At 42.7% G+C, this 20,991-nt stretch overlaps 1 protein-coding gene across 4 annotated transcripts in view; it reads right to left on the bottom strand.

Annotated features, from left to right (window-relative positions):
• Positions 1–20,991, bottom strand: part of Inpp5f (inositol polyphosphate-5-phosphatase F) — a 79,938-nt gene that overhangs the window by 35,375 nt on the left and 23,572 nt on the right. For 3 of the 4 annotated variants that reach the window (XR_007595941.1, XM_050165826.1, XM_050165824.1), the window contains exons 2-6: positions 19,491–19,571; positions 7,648–7,784; positions 2,306–2,434; positions 1,946–2,113; positions 1,785–1,841 (exon numbers count right to left, since the gene is read on the bottom strand). Coding sequence is in view for 3 of the 4 variants with exons in the window: in XM_050165826.1 (XP_050021783.1) it covers positions 1,785–1,841; positions 1,946–2,113; positions 2,306–2,434; positions 7,648–7,784; positions 19,491–19,571 (572 nt within the window). In the remaining variant the exon portion in view is untranslated. The remainder of the gene's footprint in view (positions 1–1,784; positions 1,842–1,945; positions 2,114–2,305; positions 2,435–7,647; positions 7,785–19,490; positions 19,572–20,991) is intronic. The other variant, XM_050165828.1, reaches the window with a different exon arrangement.

Here is a 20,991-nt window from a genome sequence, read left to right as displayed (position 1 = left end):
CTCCCTGTGTAGCCCAAATTGAACTGGACTCAAAGTCCTCCTGTCTCAGCTTCCAGAGTGCTGGGATTACAGACATGCTCCACCATACTCACTTTGCAGCATCAGTTTCAAACCTCCCTTTCCTTCTGCCACTACGCTCTTCGGGGGCTGTGTGTCACAGCTTCATTCTGCTTTGTGGTCTCTATTGGCTCTTCAGAAGGTTAGGGGAAGCAATGAGGTGAGGGACTGGCCTGCATTCATCATTTTCACCACCATCCTCACTACTTGTACGTTTGCTCTAGCAATAAATCCAAGATCCTTGACGGGAACATAGAAACATATGTTGCCAACTGTCACCTTTATCCTAGTCACGAGCTTTAAACAATAACATGCGAATGTCTGGCAAAAGCTCTCCAAACACTGGAATTCCACACTGCCTGCATAGAGACAAACACTCATTACCAACACTGTATCAGAGCGCTAAGAACAACCCATGCCTCAACCTCAGTAGAGACATGCTAGGCATCTGTCTAGAGATGCTACTGCATAAAATGTCAGTAACTGTTAGGAATCAACAGTGAGGAATAAAATGGGAAGAAAGAAAATAACTGAAAGGCTAAGAAGAAACAACAGAGGACCATGCTCCATTGCTTTTGTCTAGAGCTCTGAGCACGAGCCCTTCAGGAGTTCCTGATGGCAGGAGAGTGGTTTTTGATGGGTTTGGCTGGGGAGTAGCTATCTCTATATAATCTGCCCCTGAACACAATAAAGGGGGCATTCTTGGGGAATTCAAGGATGATTCATGTCGTTGTCTCTCTGTCTGTGTGTGTGTCTGTGTATTTTAACCTCCAGCCCCTTGCCCGAAGCTCGCACACTTGGTGCCAGCACACAGAGCGCAGACACAGGGGCGCGGTGCACGGAACTGAACTCTGAAATCATCGTCAGAATCAACCCTGATTCCCTTTAGTCTGCCCATCTCATACATCCTTCTCACAGCAACTAAAACTAACTGTACTCCAGTATTTCTGCACAAAGGAAACAAAGAAAGGAGCCATTGAATCAGAAAGAGAACAGGCAAGGTGGCCCAGAGGGTGAAACACTACCAAGCAAGTCCAAGGACCTGAGTTCAATTCTAGGGTCCCACAGTGAAGAGAGAGGCCCAGCTCCAGATAGCTGCTCTCTGACCTCCACACATGTCGTGGCAAGTGTGTGAGTGCACACATGCACAAACCAATAAAATATGTAAACAAATATAAACAAACCGGAGAGAGCTCCATGCAATCATCTCACCATATCCTGTGGTTTCCCCAAATACCTCTCACGATAAAAACCTGGGAGTCCTGGTCGGGCCTTAAAGATCCATCGACTCCACGACCAGAAGATAAACCAGAGTGGTATCACTACGGAAAAGCAGGACTCTGAATTCCCAATGGATGTAAACACAAACAAACAAACACGCATCTTTTCAGGAAGATATTTTTGGGTTCCTGGGCTTATTACTCCCCCACCCTCTTTTTCTGGAGCCCTCTTTTTCTGGCTGTGTAGCCTAGTATGGAGTTGGGCCAAGCCTCTCGCGTCAGCCTCCCAAGTGCTGGGATTACAGGCGTGTGACACCTGCCGGCCAGGCTGTCTGCAGGGGCGGTGCCACTGGAACATGCCTGAAAGCAGTGTCCTCACTTTTCTCTTGATAAATGCTCCTCTTCAGTGGGTGGAAACACCCTAATAAGATTTCAAAATCCATCTTGATATAGGGACATTTGCTTAACAGCAGCAACTAACAGGGGATTCTAGAAGCATCTACTCACACCAATCTCAGTGAGATCTTGGATCATGTACTTATTCCAAAAGAATCGGTCATCAACCTAGAAGAAGCGGAAGGGAAGAATCAGCTCAGCACACATGACTTCAGTTTCCTACAAGAGGCAAACAGGCAGAGATCCAGGAGCCAACACTGTCTGCGCTGTACCTTCTTCCAGAGGGGACGGCCATCGCTCTCCCCGGTGCTCTGCCTCTGCACAGAGTTGGTCAGGTCATAGGTCAAGCTATAATAGAAAGACTCTGAGTCCATGAACATCTTCAGCAGCTCCTCAAGTAACCGCCTCTCCAACTTCTCCTTCTCTTTACTTTCCTTAACCTGTAAGAAGTCAGTCTGTAAGTACCGGAGTCAGATGGAAAGATTACAGATAATGCAAGCCTTCAAGTAAGGACAGCCCCCAAGCTCGACACTCTTCTGATTAAAAACAGAAAGCTTCCAGATTCATCTAGCTACCCTCAACTTACAACTAATCAAAGATGGATTTAAAGCCCATGCCAGTCAAATTCTTACTTTTTTTTTGTTAGGAGCAGACACGTTGGATTTGATGTGTGTCAATGTCTTCAGTAGAAACTTGGAGTCATCAGGAGATGGTATAATCTTCTCCGGCTTGTTAATTCCAAAATGATGCTTCTTACAGAGCTAAGGAAGTTTTCAAAAGGATGAATCATTATTAATTATCATCGACTCTAGCTGTCCAGAGTGAACGCTACTGCTCACATATGGGTTAAAAGTGACTCCGAGAGTGAATGAGACGACTAGGCAGGTAGAACACAGCTACGGTTCCAGTAACTAGGAGCCATACCACAAATAAAACATAATATTACAGGTAAGGATGGACTTAGCACTAAAGGCAACAAACCCAGGTTCAGCACATGCTTATCCAACATGTCCAAAGGATGCAATGTTCTGATTGAGGTTATTAGTACTTTGAAAACTGGCATCTAAGAACAAAACATTACAAAATGTCATTTTGTAATGTCATTCAATGTCATCAAAATGTCAATCAAGGTCATTACAAACATCCGCGTTAAATATTCATTTATGTTAATTACCTGAGTGTTTTGGTTAAAAAAAAAAAGCTCTATGTCAGCTCTACAGGGAATGTTAAAAGCTGGACCTTTCAAAATTCTCTCTTCCTATCTTTACACACAGTAAGGAAATCAGCAAATAACATGATTTGGGTCCAGAGATTAGTTAAATTTAAAGAGCAGTAATTAGGGGTCATAAAAAAAGTTCAATCCAACTGGCAAAGGTAAGAGGAGGGAACATGAATATAGATGTGTTGAGACAAGAACAGGGGACAGACAGTTTCAACAAAGGAAGGCTGGTGGGAGCCAATTAAATGTTTTATTCTATAAGCTGCCTTGGTCATGGTGACCCACACGTCAACAGAACAATAGCTAAGACAACTGTCTTTGTTTTTATTTTCTTCATCTGCTTTACCTCAGTTTGGAGGAGCCTTCATTTGGGCCTACTATCCCTTAGCTTCTTATCAGAAAGTCCAAGAACTCTGAGAACTGAGCATATATTTTTAAACTTTATTAAAAATTCATTTAATAAGGGTTGGAGAGATGGTTCAGCAGTTAAGAGCACTTCCAAAGGACACAGGTTCCATTCCCAGTACCCACATGACTGTTGGGAACTCCAGTCTCAGGGGACCAACACCCTCTTCTGGTCTCCAAGGGCACCAGACACACATATAGAACGTAGACATACATACAGGCAAAATAACCACATACATAAAAACTTTTAATTAAAATAATGTGCATTTATAAACTATGCCCTGAGAATACATGGCATTCATCATTTACTATTTAGCATAAATACTTATTTATGAGTATTTAGCATAAATACTCATGTTTCTTTAGGAATTATTAATGTCTTGTATCATGGGATACAGTTTTAGATTCAGTTGGGGCATAGATAATACATGAAAGAAACTTTCTGATGTAGTTTGAGTGACAAATGCCCTCCATAAGATCACTATTTGGGAGGTGAAGGCTAATGGATAAAGTGCATCGCTGGGGGCAGGCTTTGAGGTTTTGGAGCCTTGCCCCATTCCTGCTCTCTTTCCTTCTTCTTCCCTCCCCACTCTCCTGGGTGAGGGAGGATGAAAACACAAGCAGTTGGCTTGCATGATCCAACTGAAATCCTTACCTGCTGTTGCCACACCCTCCCCAACATGATGGACTATGTCCTCTGGAGCACGGCCAACAGAAGACCTTTATAAATTTGCTTTGGGTTATGGTATTTCATCCCAGCAATAGAAAGACAACTACTATACCATGTGTATGTGAGGAGTTGTGGGTGGGTGGGTGGGTGGGTGTGTGGGTGGGTGTGTACGTACACGCATCTGCATGCATTCTGGGGGTGGGGTGACAGACGGACAGGCTGACTGACTCACTATGTAGCCCCTGGATGGCCTGGAACTTGCTAGATAGATTAAGCTGGACGTGAACTCACAGAAATCCACCTGCCTCTGCTCTCAGGTGCTGGGATTAAAGGCATGCACACCACTCCTGGCTAACTAATGCACCCTTTTTTCTAAGATTCCTTTGGAATCACATGCAAGTGTGCACACAAAAGTAAACAGAAACTGAACTGTAAAACAAATATGTCTTCACCGAATTCAGATAAGAATTACAGATATATGTAACAAAGCATAAACTCAATGAACCCCCTAACCAAAAGGCATTTCAATGAATATGCTATAAAATTACTGTTAGAAAAGACAAGTATAGACCACTATCTTTCAAAAGGGTTAAAAATCAGTGTTATCAGAAAACAATGATAAGAGAAAATTATTTCTTAGGAACCTTTCCAATCATAAAATGTTTGTTTGGACACAGCCCGGGAAATCCATAGCACTGGCAGTAGATGCTGGCAGTAGGATCATCTCCCCTTTTCCAGAGGTCCAGGAGTCCTCTAAAGGGGATGATGCGCCCTTATTACAATTTTGATTAAAAAGAAAAACCACCCACTAATAAACTCCCTCATTTTTTATTCTTCTTGCAATTTATATTTCACAACCAAGATTAAAAGCTGATGTTGCCGAAGGAAAACAAACGGTTTTACTTTCAAATTTGTTATCTATATCCATCCTGAGATAAAACTTTAAACAGCTTTCTGATAGGAAACTAAGCACGGAAAAAGATGCTCCTCTCGATTACAGCAAGCAATGGGATATGGCACAAGACATGCAGGCATGGAGCCGAAGCCTTTGATGCTTTAAGGGTATGTTCTCAAGATGCATAGTGCATTTCTTCTCGTTTGTTTGGGCCCTGAAATTCCACCCATAGCCATACACATATGCATATACATATATATATGCATATATATAGATATATATTAAATGATACTCTACATTAGAAAATAGTGTGGCAATTCCTAAAAGAGGTAAGCAGAATTACCAAGCTGACCCAGGATCCCTATACTCAGGGAAATGAAAACCTATGCATACCAAACCTTGCATGGTACAAAGATTTACAACAGCATTATTTCTAGTAGCCTATGAATGGAAAGAGCGCAAATGTTCTTCAGCTGATGGAGAGTTAAACGCAAACGCACACTCATCCAATGCATTATCGCCTGACGGTAATAAGGCGTAAGGTACTGATGAGTGAGTGCTACAAGTGAAGCGGCAGGCAAAGAAGCCACAGCTGCCTCAGCGAAACACAACTGAGGCAGAAACTATCAATTCTAATATTAGAATCTGCAAGAAAACTGCTTCTGCCCCAGTTACAGTGGACAAACCGGCCTCAGCAAATCTGAGGAAGCTGACCCACTACACAGCTGGAGGCCTCTGCTGCAAAGGATGACAGCCGTGGGCCATGCAGAGCAGTAAACAGAAAGGATGCTGCAGGAGACACGAGCCAGCTTCACCTGACAGGCACTTGTTTATATGGATGCCCACAGAAGACAGTAGGAGTCGGGGGAACACTTACAAGACAGGAAGCTTCTGAAAACCCCTACGGGGAATGCAGCCAGGTGCAAGAACACACTGACACTCCAGCTGAATCACCATTAGGATTATTTCTGTTTGGAGATGTATTTTATTCCTGTGTGTGTGTGCTGGTGTCACAGAACCCATTGGATTCTCTGGAGTTGGCGTCAGAGGCACTTGTGAGCCATCTGACAGGGATGCTGGGCACTGAACTCAGGTCCTCTAGAAGAGCAGCAGAAGCCATCCCTCCGGTTCCTAGCCATTAATATTTCTAAGTATTTTTCCTTCTCCTTTATAATCAAACAAAAAAATTAAGCTTCTAAAAGCTTCTTTTGCTCATTTAACTTAAAAATTTGAGGCAGCATCTGCGGAGCCCAGCCTCGTCTCAAGCTCACATGAGCTGAGGACAATCTTGAATTTCTAGTCCTGCCTCCACAGCACATACCACCATTCCTGGTTTTAATAGTTCCTTTTACTGCAGTTTATATGAACAGAAAGGAGGAGATGACAGATTTAAATGGCTATGCTAGAAGAAATTTTATGATTATCAGGATAGCTCTCCTTGCTTCACAGTTGGGAAGGTCCTATGCTGTGGTATGGGTTTAAAGTAACGGGAGAAAAGCATAAGAATAATAATTTCTAAAATATTCACCCACGGTACGGAAATACTTTCTCTGCTTACCGCAGTGGTTTAAATGAAAACATCCCCAATAAGCTCTCACAGTTGATACTTGATCCCCAGTTGGTGGCGCTGTTTGGGGAAGGTTTGGGAGATTTGACCTTGCTGGAGAACAGCACTGGGGACAGACTTTGATGTTTCAAATCCATGACATTCCTAGTTCACCCTCTCTCTTTCATGATACAGTTTAAGATGTGAGCTCTTAGCTTCTGTTCAGGCTAACAAAGTTTGTGCTCATTGCCATGAAACACTCTTATTCCTCTGGAACCAAATAAACTCTTTCTTCTATAAGTTGCCTTGGTCTTGGTGTTTTAAGACAGCAACAGAGAAGTCTTACCCTTCACCCTAACTAGCACAAGTCATAACATATATTCCATTGCTAACTTGAACCATAATCTTTGGTGACCCTAATAAGCACTATAGTTCGAGCAGCCCGATCATTCGAATACTATCCAGTTATGTGGGGAGATGGCTCAGTGAGTAAAGTACCTGGCACGTAAGTCCTGGACCTGGACTTGGGTACCTAGCACCCAAGTAGGAAGCCAGGCATGGAGGTCTATGCCTGCAACCCCACCACTGGTTGGTAGAAAAGGCAGATGTACTCGCCAGAAAACAGTCTAGCCAACCTGTGAGCACCAGGTTCAATGAAAGACTATCTCAGGAAAACAAGTGCTAAACTGATCAGGGTGGTGCATACCTTTAATCCCAGCACTCAGGAGGCAGAGGCAGGAGGCTCTCTGTGATTTCAAGGCCAGCCTGGTCTATACAGGGAATTCCAGGACAGCCAGGGCTACATATTGAGACCCTGTCTCAAACCCTCTACACCCTACCAAAAAGAAAAAAAAAAAACTAAACAAAAAGAAAGTGCTAAAGGAACATACATGATGTTGACCTGTCTTCCACATGTGCACACACAGCACCTCCATGAGCACACAGATGCACACACTCACACACACACACAGGCAGAAGCCAATCATGACATGTGATGGAAGCTTCATTTTCATGTTATTTGAAGATATCTTTCCCTCAACACTCAACACCACCTCAACCAAAGCAGCTCTGCTTCTGTCTTACGTGTTGCAGTGCATGGGTTCTGATGGAGCCTGCTACTAACACAAGGTTCAAAGACTACATAAATTATTTTAACAACATCCAGAGTTGACTGAACCAGATCCTCAAATCTGCCATCACGTCTATCATCTCTGCAACAGTCCTTTGATGCCAGCTTACCTCCAGTTCAAGCTCCTGCGGCTCCATTTCAGAAAGTGACAATACAGCAATTTTGGTGACTTTACAGACCTCATGGTCTCCTGGGAGTTTGCCCACCAGTGCTTTCTGCCGAATTAGAATAAGCCACCATGGAAGATCTGAAAGAAAAAAAAAAATCTAATGAATGGATGGAACTCAGAGTGCTGTTGGCCTGGCAGTAAATGACCTAACGGAAACAAAACGTAAAACACACAATGAAGACACAAAGTCCCTTCAACAGAAGATGTCCAGTCCCTCTCAGAGAAATGTGCGTCACACAGCCCACTCTTGTGGCGAGGCCACGGGGAAGCAAGAATCTTAGAAGAACTCTTTTGTACAAGCAGTGCTGGTAGGATACCAACTGACACAGCCTAGCTGAAAAAGTAATGTATAATGCCTGAGAAACATCGAAGTATTCCATGATAAGACATGCTTCCTGCATGTATTAGATGAAAAGTATGTTACTAACGTATATAATGTAGCTGTGCAGTCACGTGCCTCACTATTATGTAACGTAGCTGTGCAGTCATGTGCCTCACTATGAGATGCATCCAATGACATGGTTCCGTAAAATTATAATTGAACTGGGAAACTCCAACTGCACAGCTGGAACGGACTGGAACTCCAACTGCATAGCGACATGATGGAACGGCTCAATGTGTCGTTCATTTTGATTTGATCTACGTCATGTTTGCAGTGATGAGGAATTCTGGCATAAGCAAACTTACTGTGCTGTCAGTGGTATAAAGTACAGTATACAATTACAGACAGAACACAGGACTTACCCGATATATACAATGTGCTATATTTGTCATTGGTTTATCATGGAGGACTTGCTCTAGGGGATGGTGCTGAGGACCGAGTCCAGGGCTCTGTACATTAGGCACATACTGACTGAGCTGCATCCCCAGCCGACCATCATTTTAATTTTATTCTCACACTTGCTTCTCTTGCAGGGAACCTAGGTTCAGTTCCCAGCACTCACAGGGCAGCTTACAAGTATCTGTAACTCTAGTTCCAGAGGATCTGATACCCCTTCTGACCTCCACAGGCGTGTATCTAGTGTATACACATATGGGCAAGCAAAACACCTACACACATCAAATAACCTGAAAACCACAACAAAAACAAACCAAAATTGTTTTTAAGTTTTCTATAGAACATCTCATCAAAATAACACTGGCAGAGGCCTCTTATGTCATACTTATGTCATATTTATCACAGTTCTGGACCCAATCAGGAGGCTATGCTATATCAAGAGGTTCGTGTCCTAATGATGTCCTAAAGAGATCCTGCAATGATGGGTTGCTTCACAACCTGCTTACAGAACATATCCCAGTCATTAAGAAACACATATTGCAGCCAGGCAGTGGTGGTGCACGCCTTTAATGTCAGAACTTGGGAGGCAGAGGCAGATAGATCTCTGTGAGTTCAAAGCCAGCCTGGTCTATAGAGCAGGTTCCAGGACAGGTGCCAAAGCTACAGAGAAACCCGTCTTGAAAAACCAAAAAAGAAAAAAGAAAAAAATAAATCCATATTGCATTATGATAATCTAAGATACATTTTACTAAATTAAACACAAAGAAGCCTGACAATTCCTCCTCAGCAGTGAGTTTCCTTTCTACACCTTCAGTCACTTGTGGTCAGCTCTAGTCTAAAAGCACCAAACAGAAAATTTCAGAAATAAACAATTAAAAATTTTTCAACTCTAGGTCATCAAGGAGGGCATGGTGGTGATCTGTAATTCCAGCTGCTCAGAAGGCTGAGGCAGGAGGATTGATATAAGAGTCTGAGCAAAAGACTCATATCAAAATAAAAAGTAGGGACAGGAGTACTGGAGAGAGGGCTCAGCTGTTAAAAACCCAGCTCCCAACACCTGCATGGCAGCTGATGACTGTCCACAACTCCAGTTTCAAGTGACCCAAACCCTCTGCTGTGTTCATATAGTGAACAGACACACATGCATGCAAGACACACATATAAAATAAAAATAATATAAATCTTGCTGGACAGCCTGTTTGATTTCTAGACTCCACGATGAAAGAAGGAACTGATCCTTGAATGTTGTCCTCTAATTTTCACACATGCATGCACACACGCACACACACCAATAATAAATAAATTTTAAATAAAAGGTAGGAAGAGACTGGAAAGTAGCTCGGTGATAGAGCACTTGCCCAGCAAGTACAAGATCCCAGGTTCAATCCCTAGCACTTCAAAAAGAAGTAAATAAATTGCATGCCCTTCTGAACAGTGTAATGACATCGCAGGACTTTGCACTTTGTCCAGTGTGCCCATGCTGTATACATTACCCGCCCATGTATACCCAGCCAGGCTATCAGACTGACGGCTGCAGTATCACAGCACTGTCCAAGCAGCCCCACAGAGCATCCTAATGTCATTCATCTCACTTCATCTCTTTGCTTTTAATCTCTTATTAAGCCTAATTTGCAAATTAAACCATATCAAGGTATGTACAATTAGGAAAATTATAGTACAGCCATGAACTGTTTATGACGGGGATACATTCTAAGAAGTATGATGTTAGGTGATTTCATCACTGTGAGAACATTATGGGATATACATCCAAACTAAGACAGCTATGATATCAAGAGATCACGCTCTTACTGGACCACTGTGGCATCATTCTGTCGACCAAAATGTTGCTATCAACAGCACCTGACTGCACAGAATAGAATAGTGGAACTCCCTGCTATTTCAGGTATCTACTGGGGATGGAGCAGACCTCTCCAGAAAGAAAAGAAGATATTGAACCTATGCTGCTCTACCCTCAATATAAGAAGGAAAGTGTGATTGGGCGGCTGTGGCCTTTAATCCCACCACTTGGGAGGCAGAGGCAGGCGGATATGAGTTAGAGGCCAGCCTCGTTGAGTTCCAGAACAATGGAGGCTACACAGAGAAACCTGTTTTGAAAAACAAAACAAGAAACGGAAAGGGAAGGAAGGTGTGATAAGATCTTATATATGTGTAGATTCATTTATACAAACACAAGAGGAGAACTGTGCCAGAAGTTAATGTGATTGGTTAACGATAAGAGGGAAAGTAGAAATGAGGCAGAGAAAAGAAGAGGGAGTGACAGTTGGGAGCACATTCTTAAAGATGCATGGTCGAGTTGCAGTTCCTAGAACAACAGAAATACCTCAATCAGCCAGAATGAGAGGGAATGAAACACAAATGAGTGGTGAGCCATTCTCCAGCAAACTGAAAACACAGTCACACCACAGGACACAGGGAAGAGAAACAGAACCTCTAAGACCGGAGTTAGGAATGACTGTGAGCCGCCTTGTAAGTCTTGGGAAATAAACCTAAGTCCTCTACAAGGGCAACAAGTGCTTTTAACTACTAAACCATATCTCCAGCTCCAATATACCCCTCCTTTTTTTTGTAAGAATGTTTAAACATTACAGATAAATTAAAGTTCTCTTGACATGCTTTGACCGCCATCCTTACTCTACGGCAAGGCTTTGACCCACTCCAAACTCCACTGTTAGTTCTCGCCTGTGAGGACAGCAGAGATGGTAAATGATTACCATTTCTTGGCATTAGACCTTTTCATTTTGTTTGAGGACTGAAAAACAAACAGTATAACAATTACTGATTTCACAGGCACCACTTGGCTGCTCTCTTAGATGCTTTCCAGTTCATCTCTATATATAACCGCCCTCCCTGGTACTAACAAGGGGGAAAATGAAAGGCAAGGCATATTGCTGGTTCTCATTCTAGAGCCTCCAGTGTGGACTCCAGTCATTGGCACATATAGGCACACTATGAATATCTGTTAAATCAATAAGCACTCACTGAATATTTTGGAATAGCCCCTACTATGAGTAGAGCAGGCATAGAGACAAACACAGTAAAACCACAGCACTCCAGCCACTGTCCTCGTGGAGCTTATCATACAGAAAGACTGCAGACAAATCAATACACACAAACAAACAAACAAACAAACAAATAAATAAATAAGAAACGTAACATATCGTTACAGAAAGAATTTCACTATAGTTTTTATTTCCTCCTGGACACTACCATGAACAAAACATTTTGTTTTTAAGACTTGTTTTTAAATTTTTACTGATGTGTATGTTTGTCTATCCGTGTGAGTGTATGATCTATGCAACCTAGGAGGCCAGAAGAGGGCATCAAATCCCCTAGAGCAGAGCGGTGAGGAACTGCCTGAGGTGCCTACTAGGAATTCAAGTTCTCTCCAAGAGCAGCAAGCACTTTTAATGGCTGAGCCATCTCTGCAGCCCCCAGTAAAAATATTTTATGGTGCTTTACTTTTCTTCAATTTGCCAAGCACATACACATTTTCTTTCCTTCTACTTTCTGTTCCTCCCAACAGGAAATCTCAACTGATCAACCCAAAACCAGACATTACAGTACATTAAGCCCTGAAGGTACACTTGCCTGCAAACACCAGAGGAAGAACAGTCAAAAGAAAACCAAACAGCTCTGCATAGACATTTCTTCACCACCAAGGCTAACAGAATAACTTTTGGTAGCCCCTATAAAAGTGAGAAAACAGCTGAGTTTGATGGCACACACCTTTGATCCCAGGCCTCAAGAGGCAGGAATAGGTGGATCTCTATGAGTTCAAAGCCAGTCTGAACTCAGTCATGAAGTATATAGTAAGTTCCAGGCCACCCAGGGATGCATAATCAGACATAATCAGTGTCTCAGGACACTGCAGCTTGTGTCTACACAATCCCAGCATGCAGGACACTGTAGCTCGTGTCTACACAATCTCAGCACGCAGGACACTGTAGCTCGTGTCTACACAATCCCAGCACGCAGGACACTGCAGTTCATGTCTACACAATCCCAGCACGCAGGACACTGTAGCTCGTGTCTACACAATCCCAGCACGCAGAATATGGAAAAAAAGCACAAATGAACATACTTTGAACTTTTTCATACTTTACTACTAAACACTTTTTCAGTCTCACAGTGGGGTTTCTGGTAACTATAGTTAATGTCACTACAATTTCAGTAAATATTAACTTAAGAAAAACAGTCCAAGTTTACCTTTTTTTTCCCAAAAGTATGTTTAGAAATTAGGTGGTTCTGCAGTAGGCTATCTCTTATGTTCTTTAAAGGAAAAACAAATAGGAATCCAACCAAACTGGACATGGCAGGACATTTCTACACACTCCCAGCACACAGAACACTGCAGCTCGTGTCTACACACTCCCAGCACTCAGAACACTGAAGTTCATGTCTACACACTCCCAGCACACAGAATATGGCATCTTGTGTCTACACAATCCCAGCACTCAGGAGGCTGAGGCAAGAGAATCCCAAGCACAAACAGGAAGAGAATGAGAAGAAAGGGAGGCAGAGAGGAAGGGAGGAAGGAAATGAGAAATATTAGTTCTACACAGTGCTATCTATGACCCAGAACTCACTTAGCCAGTCCGGCTGCTTTGGAGGCATGGGCATCTGGCAATTGAGGCTCACCAAGAGTCCTGACCCAAGGTGGTCATCATGTCATCTAGTCTCCCTCCTCACCGCTTAGCCAGTCACATTCAGAAAACATGCCACCACTCAACAGAGACTGCTGGGACTGCAGAGAATTCTCTCCAGTGCTTCGTAACAAGTGTTTCAATGGAACATTAGGTTTCTACTGTGGGCTGGGCCATCTCTTATATTTAAATCTTGACCTTGGAATGTGTACATATTTGGAGACAACCTCTGAAGAGGAATTACATTATAAAGAATTCATTAGGGTGGGCTTTAATCCAGTATAACTGGTTTTATTATTTTTATAGATTTATTATTTTAGTTATACATAATTATGTGGAGTATGTGTCTGTACAAATGAATGCCAATGCCCCAAAAGGTCAGAAATATTACATTCCCTGGAGCTGGAGTTGCAGGCTGTTGTCAGCCACCTGACATGAGTACTGGAAATCTAAGTCAGGCCCTCTGCAGGAGCAGTGTGTGCTCTCAACTGCTAAACCACCTCTCTAGCCCCATGACTAGTTTATTATAGGAAAATTTAAACACACAAAGACACAAAGGAAGGAAGCCCAAGACAGGGATTGCAGTCATCTATAAGCCAAGGAAAGACAGCTCGGAAGAATTGAGTCCTGCTCATACTGTAATCTCTAGCATTACAGGAAAATGAAATTCTGTGTTTAATGCCTCCCCCAACCTGTGACATTCTGCTCTGACTGCCCTACAAACAAGTATAGTTCTAACAGTCACGAGAGCCTGTTCTGTTCCTCAGAGTCCAGAGTTCAGTGACAATCGTGAGCAGCAGCATAGCTCTCCCACGCCATTTTTAGATTGACAATGACATCTGTTCAAATAAAATCATGTTCCCAGCGCGCTAGGCAAGAAGAAAAATGCATGTATTAATATGTAGAGAATCAGTAGGAGGAAGCAGGAGGGAAAGAGAGCTTAAGTACAGATGTTTTATTCCCCACATCTCCTACCTCCCATGAGAAAATGCCCCCAAAGTATCAGCTCAATTCTGATGCACCAGGAACACAACTCCTTCCTTCCGGCCAGTCTAAATCTGAGCAAGAACTTCATCTACACAGTGGGAGAGGAGGGATGGGGCCTCGAGGACAGAGGAGGTAAGGGAAGAGGACTGAAGGATGGCTCTTCCAAGGCGAGGAGCTAGGGATGGAGCAGCACACAAGCCTGTGGGGAGCAGAGCAACAGAGGCCCAGACATCGCTACATGCTTCTCTCCTGGTTCCTTTCTTTCAAAACCAAACCTGATAGGTGACCATGACAAGGACACAATAAGGACAATTAAGAGACTCTCTTTTTATATTTTCTTTCCCCAGTTCACTCTCCTCCCCACCCCCTCTTCCAAATGTCCCCTATCACTACTTCTCATACTGCCTACACACAAACAAGGCAACCACAGGCGTGGATGCCTTCAGCACGGAGGGGAAGAGCCAGCAGGCATTAACTTCAATTTGGCCAGGGCTGATAAAAGACTTGGGGTTGTCTGCCTAGGTCTCCCTGCTTCCCTGACTGCTCCCTTTATCTAGGAAAGTGGTCCTGTGATGTACTTTGAACTAGGTGACTTTGAAGGCCCTTGGCCAAGCGGGACCAAGCTTCTTCTCTAGATGTGTGAATCAATCTGTTTTGATCGCTGGTCAGTCTCCACTGACTACAGGGAACCTCAGAGTAGGCCTAAGGGATGAGAGAGAATACCATCTTTTGAGCAGAACCCTCCCCCCTTTTTGAAAATATAAATAGGGTCTAGGGCTGGAGTTTGGTTGATAGAGTGCTTGCCTAAAATGCATGAGGCTCTAGGTTCAACCCCAGCACCACTTGGTATAGCTATCTCACCTCTCAGGAGGGAGGCAGGAAGATCAAAAGTTCAAGGTCATCTTTGGCTACAAAGGAAGTTTGAGGCCAGCCTGGGCTACACAAGACCTCCATCTCAAAAAAAAAAAAAAAAAAAATCAAAGAGAAACAGGTGAAGGAGATATGCAAAGAGAAACCGCTATTGATAAGAGATCTGAAATCCCATAAAAACCCACTTTCAGTTTCAGAACCCTGGTTCTATTGAAAAGTGTTTTATTTATTTATTTTTTGCACAAGCTGATAGATTTTTCCCTTTAACGTAAGCTGACAGATTTGTGTAAGTAAAGGAGTCTTGATAAAAAGAGTGTTGTAATTAAGTAAGAAGCTTCAGGTACACTATCTCATTCAGGACTCCCAAGACCTAAACACATAATTAGGCAAATTACTCTGGCTTTTGTTTTACAGCTTAGAAAGTAAGGTCCTTGACCCGGGGATTTGTCTTCTTGGCTTCCAGGCACTCCCTGAAAAGATGCCCCCACAATTCAGAGAAAGGCATAGACACCAGAATAGAAAGGAGGATCCCAGAAGAGAGGCTCTGTAAGATGAGAGCCATGGGGAGAGGTAAAAAGGCTACATGGAGGCAGTGTGGCAACCCAGGCAAACTCAGGTGAGTGTGGCTGCTGGTCTAGCCAGCAGGCAGATGAGAAGAACAGAACCATTAGCCCACAGGATCCTGGAGGACTGTGCACTGTTGCTGTCTTAAACCATTTGGAAAATCTTTAGGCAGTGGACGTTAGAGTTCTCTAATAAATAATAATAATAAGTATTAACAAATGGAGCTTGACCCTTGGTCTCCTGACTGATTTCAGTAATTTACTCACTGCTCCAAGATGTGACTGAAACTGGAGAAAAATAATTCAGAAGTTTCATACATGTCATTTACATAATAGAAAATGAATTTTAACTCAGAACATCCAGTTGTGAAATTATCTTGTCAGTATGTAAATGAATTATAGATATATGCAATTAAATATGGACAGGTAGGAGTGTGTTAAGATACTTAATAAGGGTACACAATGACTAAATGCTTTTCTCCTCTGTGCTGAAGGAAAAATTTAAAGCCTACCAAAAGCAGAATACACAACAAGACTCAGAGCAATATTATTTCCAACAGGATGGATGAAAGCGAGAGAGAGAGAGAGAGAATGAAGGAAGAGAGACAAATCATGAAATATTCATATAAAGAAAGAACAAGGAACTCTAGTTTCATTTATCAGCATAGGTATATCCCAAAACAGTTTCTGGAAGAGATTAAAACAACTATTCCAAAGTGATAGAATTAGACTTACAAAGAGAGCTAATTGGATCCTTCCTCGCATTGTATGAGACACACCAATAACTGGAGCCCCTACATTCTATACTGATGCAAATAAATCAGGAAGGGCAGGATACAAATCTGAAGATTTAAGTAAAGTGGAACAGAGGCCTTATGATTCTGTCTAAAAGTCAGAATTATATGCTATTCTCATGGTACTAAGGGATTTTAAAGAACCTCTCAACATAATTACTAATTCGCAATATGCAGAAAGAGTTGTTTTGCATATTGAAATCAGTGAATTTATACCAGATGATACAGAATGGGAGATGGCTCAGTGGTCATGAGCCTAAATTCACACAAAAACTTTAGGGGTGGTGCATCTGTAATCTCAGTTCTGGAAGGACAGAGACAAGAGGACCCTGGCGTCCACTGGCCAGCCAGCCCAGCTGAAGGCATCAGCTCCAGGTTCAGTGAGACACTATCTCAAAAAACAAAGCAAAAAGCACAAGGGAGATACCCAACATTGACCTCTGGTCTCCACAAACACCCATGAACATGCATGCACACACAAACACACACACACAACACAGGAGAGAGAACACAAATAATTTAATGAAATTTAAATAAAAATCTCCAAAATATAAATCTTAGCAACAACTGTTTAGGAATATATATCCAAGAAAAGCAATCATTTTCAAGGGAATAATAAAACTTGAGTCGATTCCCTTCACGGGAAGGACACGCTTGGAGAAAATGGCAAAGATACCTTCTGAAGTGACTGGTTGTGTTTCACTTCTTAATCTGGACAGAAGATAAAGATGTACACTTTAAAACACCCTCTACTAGCCATGCAGTGGTGGCGCACACCTTTAATCCCAGCACTTGGGAGGCAGAAGCAGAAGCAGGCGGATCTTTGTGAGTTCGAGGCCAGCCTGGTCTACAGAGTGAGTTCCAGGCTAGGCTCAAAAGCTACAAAGAAACTCTGTCTCAAAAAAAAAAAAAAAAAAAAAAAAAAAAAAAAAACCCTATACTATTTGTCTGTGATAAGCAGTCCCTTATATTTATAAAATTTTTTTCATAATAAGAACACTATTTAAAATATAATCAAAGAACCTAGTAAAAGAAAGTTACAAATTGTCTCCAGCAATATGCTTTTGTAATTCACAAAAGTCAACCTGTGCCTAAATGCTCAATAATTTTATTTTAAACTTAAAAACAGCTGTTGTAGTGGCTCATATTTATAACCCCAGCACTTGGAAGGCTATGGCAGGAGAATCATCATGAGTTCAAAATAAACCTGAGCTACAAAGTGAGGCCCTGACATACAAAAGAAAACAAGACCAGCGAGGTGGCTCAGTGGGTAAACAGAAGCACTAAGACCAGAGTTCCAGCCCCTGAACCCACAGTGGAAAGAAGAGCCAACCTCCAAAAGTTGTTCTTGACCTCCACAAGTGTGTTCTCGTTCTCTCTCTCTCTCTCTCTCTCTCTCTCTCTCTCTCTCTCATACACACACACACACACACACACACACACACCATACACACATGTACATACATCATTGATGTGGGAAGGTCATTTGTCTATCTGTTGCTTTCATTGGTTAATTAATAAACTGCTTGGCCTGATAGGTTAGAACATAGGTGGGTGGAGTAAACAGAACAGAATGCTGGGAACAAGGGAAGTTAGGCAATCGTCATGCCTCTCCTCTCTGGGCAGATGCCATGGAGCCAGCCACTGGATCAGACATGCTGAATCTTCCCCAGTAAGCCACCACCTCGTGGTGCTACACAGATTATTAGAAATGGGTTAATCAAGATGTGAGAATTAGCCAATAAGAGGCTAGAACTAAGGGGCCAGGCAGTGTTTAAAAGAATACAGTTTGTGTGTTGTTATTTTGGGTGTAAAGCTAGCTGTGCAGGAGCCGGGCAGGACGAAAAGCAGGCCTGCCCGCAGCTCATCATTACACATCATAATCTTAAAGGAAAGCAAACAGATGAACAAAAGTCACAGCAGGTATACTACAGAGATGTAACTGACTTCAGAGGTGGTTACACAGTAACAATGTCAAAGTCTCCTACAGTTCACAATTCATACTAAAGTTATTATCAAAGGAGGCATCTGTAATGGTACATGTCTGTAAACCCATCATTCAGCAGGCAGAGGTTATCAAGTTCAAGGCCACCTAGGCTATATTGCAAGCTCCAGGCAAGCCTGGGCTAGAGTGAGACCCTGTCTCTGAAAATCAAATGAAGGTTAAGAATACTTCCTGTGCTGGGCAGTGGTGGTGCATGCCTTTAATCCCAGCACTTGGGAGGCAGACGCAGGCAGATCTCTCTGAGTTTGATGCCGCCCTGGTCTTCAGAGCGAGTTCCAGGACAACCATGGCTATTACAGAGAAAAACCCTGTCTCGAAAAAACAAAACAAAACAAAAAGAATACCTCCTGCTCTTCCAGTTCCTGGCATCCACATGGGCCTGCTCACAACTGCCTGTAACTCCAGCTGCAGGGGGATTAACACTCTCTTCTGGCTCCTGGGGTACTCATGTATATATGTAGCATGGATACTCATACAGCTGGGAGATGAGGTGCCTGCTCTCCCAGGTGGGGACCAGGTAAATGACTTAAACTTTCCATCCATTTGCCTGCCTTGGACAGAGGTCCGAGAATGTACCACACTACATACTAAAAGACCCTTCCCTGGCAGAGGTGACTGACTCAGGACTAGGCAGCCAACCCAAAGCCAGCCAATCACGTTGCCACCTGCCCACCCTTCCAGCTTTGTTCCAGCACCTTCCCCTCATGTCTGTGAACTTGCTGTACCTTTCCTTGACAGAACGCACTTCCAGGCCCAGGGACTACACGTGCATCGTGTGATCATGCATTCTGTATTCCCTCTAACCAGAAGCTCTGGGAGGGTAGGAAAGGGTGAGTGTGGACTCACAATTGTGTTAAATTAGTTAGTGCAATCCCTGGCACCAAGTAAGGAGTATATCAGAACTGTTTTTAAGAAAAGAGAAAAACAATTGTAATAGCATATCTTCTTTTCTCAAAAGCGTTATTTTTATTTCATTAAACTTAAATAGAAATATTTGCTTTAAGACCCAAAATTATGACAAAGGAACCAAGGTCATAATAGAATCTACATGCAACCTCGGAAAGGACAATGTCACAGAATGTCATGTTAAATTTTACAATTGTAAGGAGTTTGTAGAACATACCTGAATGAAGCTGAATTTTCCCAATAACTCCTTCTACCAATCCCAGACAAATCGGGTTCCAGGCAAGAAGCAGATCAGTAGCTAAAATAAAGCAAGAAGCAATCATGAGAATGTATTTACCAGAAAATGTCAAACTATCGCTTGCAGCATATTTGAGAAGGATCCGTACACCCCCAAAAGCAGTTATAAACATCCCCCACAGAGAGCATTACCATAAAGGACTCTGAGGTAAGGCACTAACTCTGGGTACCAGGGCAGCTATGGGGTGAGAAAGAGGCTGAAAAACTCCGTGGATGGAGGCAGTGCCAGGCCCTGCAGGGGAGGAAACAGGCTGCTGCACTACAGAGGGTAAAGGAAGCGCCCACCCAAGAGCCCCAGACCCAAAGACAAGGCCTGAAAATGGCCACGGTGCTGGCCACTTCCTGATCACACTAAAAAAAAAAAACAAACCACACACCTTTCCCCATACAGTCATACACAATAGGAGCTGCTTCTTTTCTGAGTGCTACTGCATGTGTGTCCCTTATTGGAACACACAACAGGCTACAGTGATTTGCGTGTAAACTAATACCGTTCTAGACATCCAAAAGAGAAGCAAATTATATATCAAACATGCCGAAGGTCAAAGGGCATAATTTAACTCTTCTCCAACCTGGGCTGCAAAAGAGTGCTACATGCATAGTGGTAAACGCGATGTTTCTGGTAGTTCAACAGCTGCAAAAGAGTAGCAAGATTTAATGCCTGCTGGTTCAGGCCAGCAAGATGGCTGGAGGATGGAAGCATTTACCATGGAAGCAAAGTATGTGCCCAGAACCAACGGAAAAAGGGCAGAGCCAAAAGCTGCCCTCTGACCTCCGCATGTGTGCTGAGGCACATATGCTAAAAAGCTCAATTTTAAATTTTTCTGCTGACAAAATTACATTTTAATTAAAACCACTTAAATTTTATTTGACTGAAATATTATCTGTTACTAGTAGGGTAATTATACAGCAATAGTTTAGTTTTCAAATTCATTTACATTTTGATTTTTTTTCATTATGTACTAATTTCTTGAGTTAGGAGCTCCCTATGCAGCCATGGCTAGCCTTGAACTCATGGTGATACTTCAGCTTCAGCCCCTATGGCTGGACTGCCATTTCTTAAATGTCTTTATTGCTACATTTTCACTAAAAAACAAAAACAACACATTTCTTTGGTTGTTGCTATTTTGGAGTGCTGGGGTTAGAACCCAGGGTTTCACACATACTGGGCAAGGTGTTACAACCAAGATACACTAACTCCAACTTCATCGTTTTTATTGTAAGAATTAATGGGGGGGATTTAAAGGCTCCTATATATGTTACCATTTCTAATCGTTTTTGTTTTATTTATCGTGTGTGTGTGTGTGTGTGTGTGTGTGTGTGTGTGTGTGTGAAAGCTGGGGCATAAATATGTCGTGGTGCACACATGGAGGTCGGACAATAAGTTGGGGAAATCTGTCTCTCCTTCCACCACGTGGGGT

The sequence above is a fragment of the Alexandromys fortis genome, unplaced genomic scaffold, assembly GCF_014885135.2.
Source record: "Alexandromys fortis isolate MF-2015 unplaced genomic scaffold, M_Fortis_MF-2015_v1.1 scaffold_146, whole genome shotgun sequence".
In the NCBI taxonomy this organism is placed as follows: Eukaryota; Metazoa; Chordata; class Mammalia; order Rodentia; family Cricetidae; genus Alexandromys; species Alexandromys fortis.
This window is presented reverse-complemented; position numbering and strand designations above follow the sequence as displayed.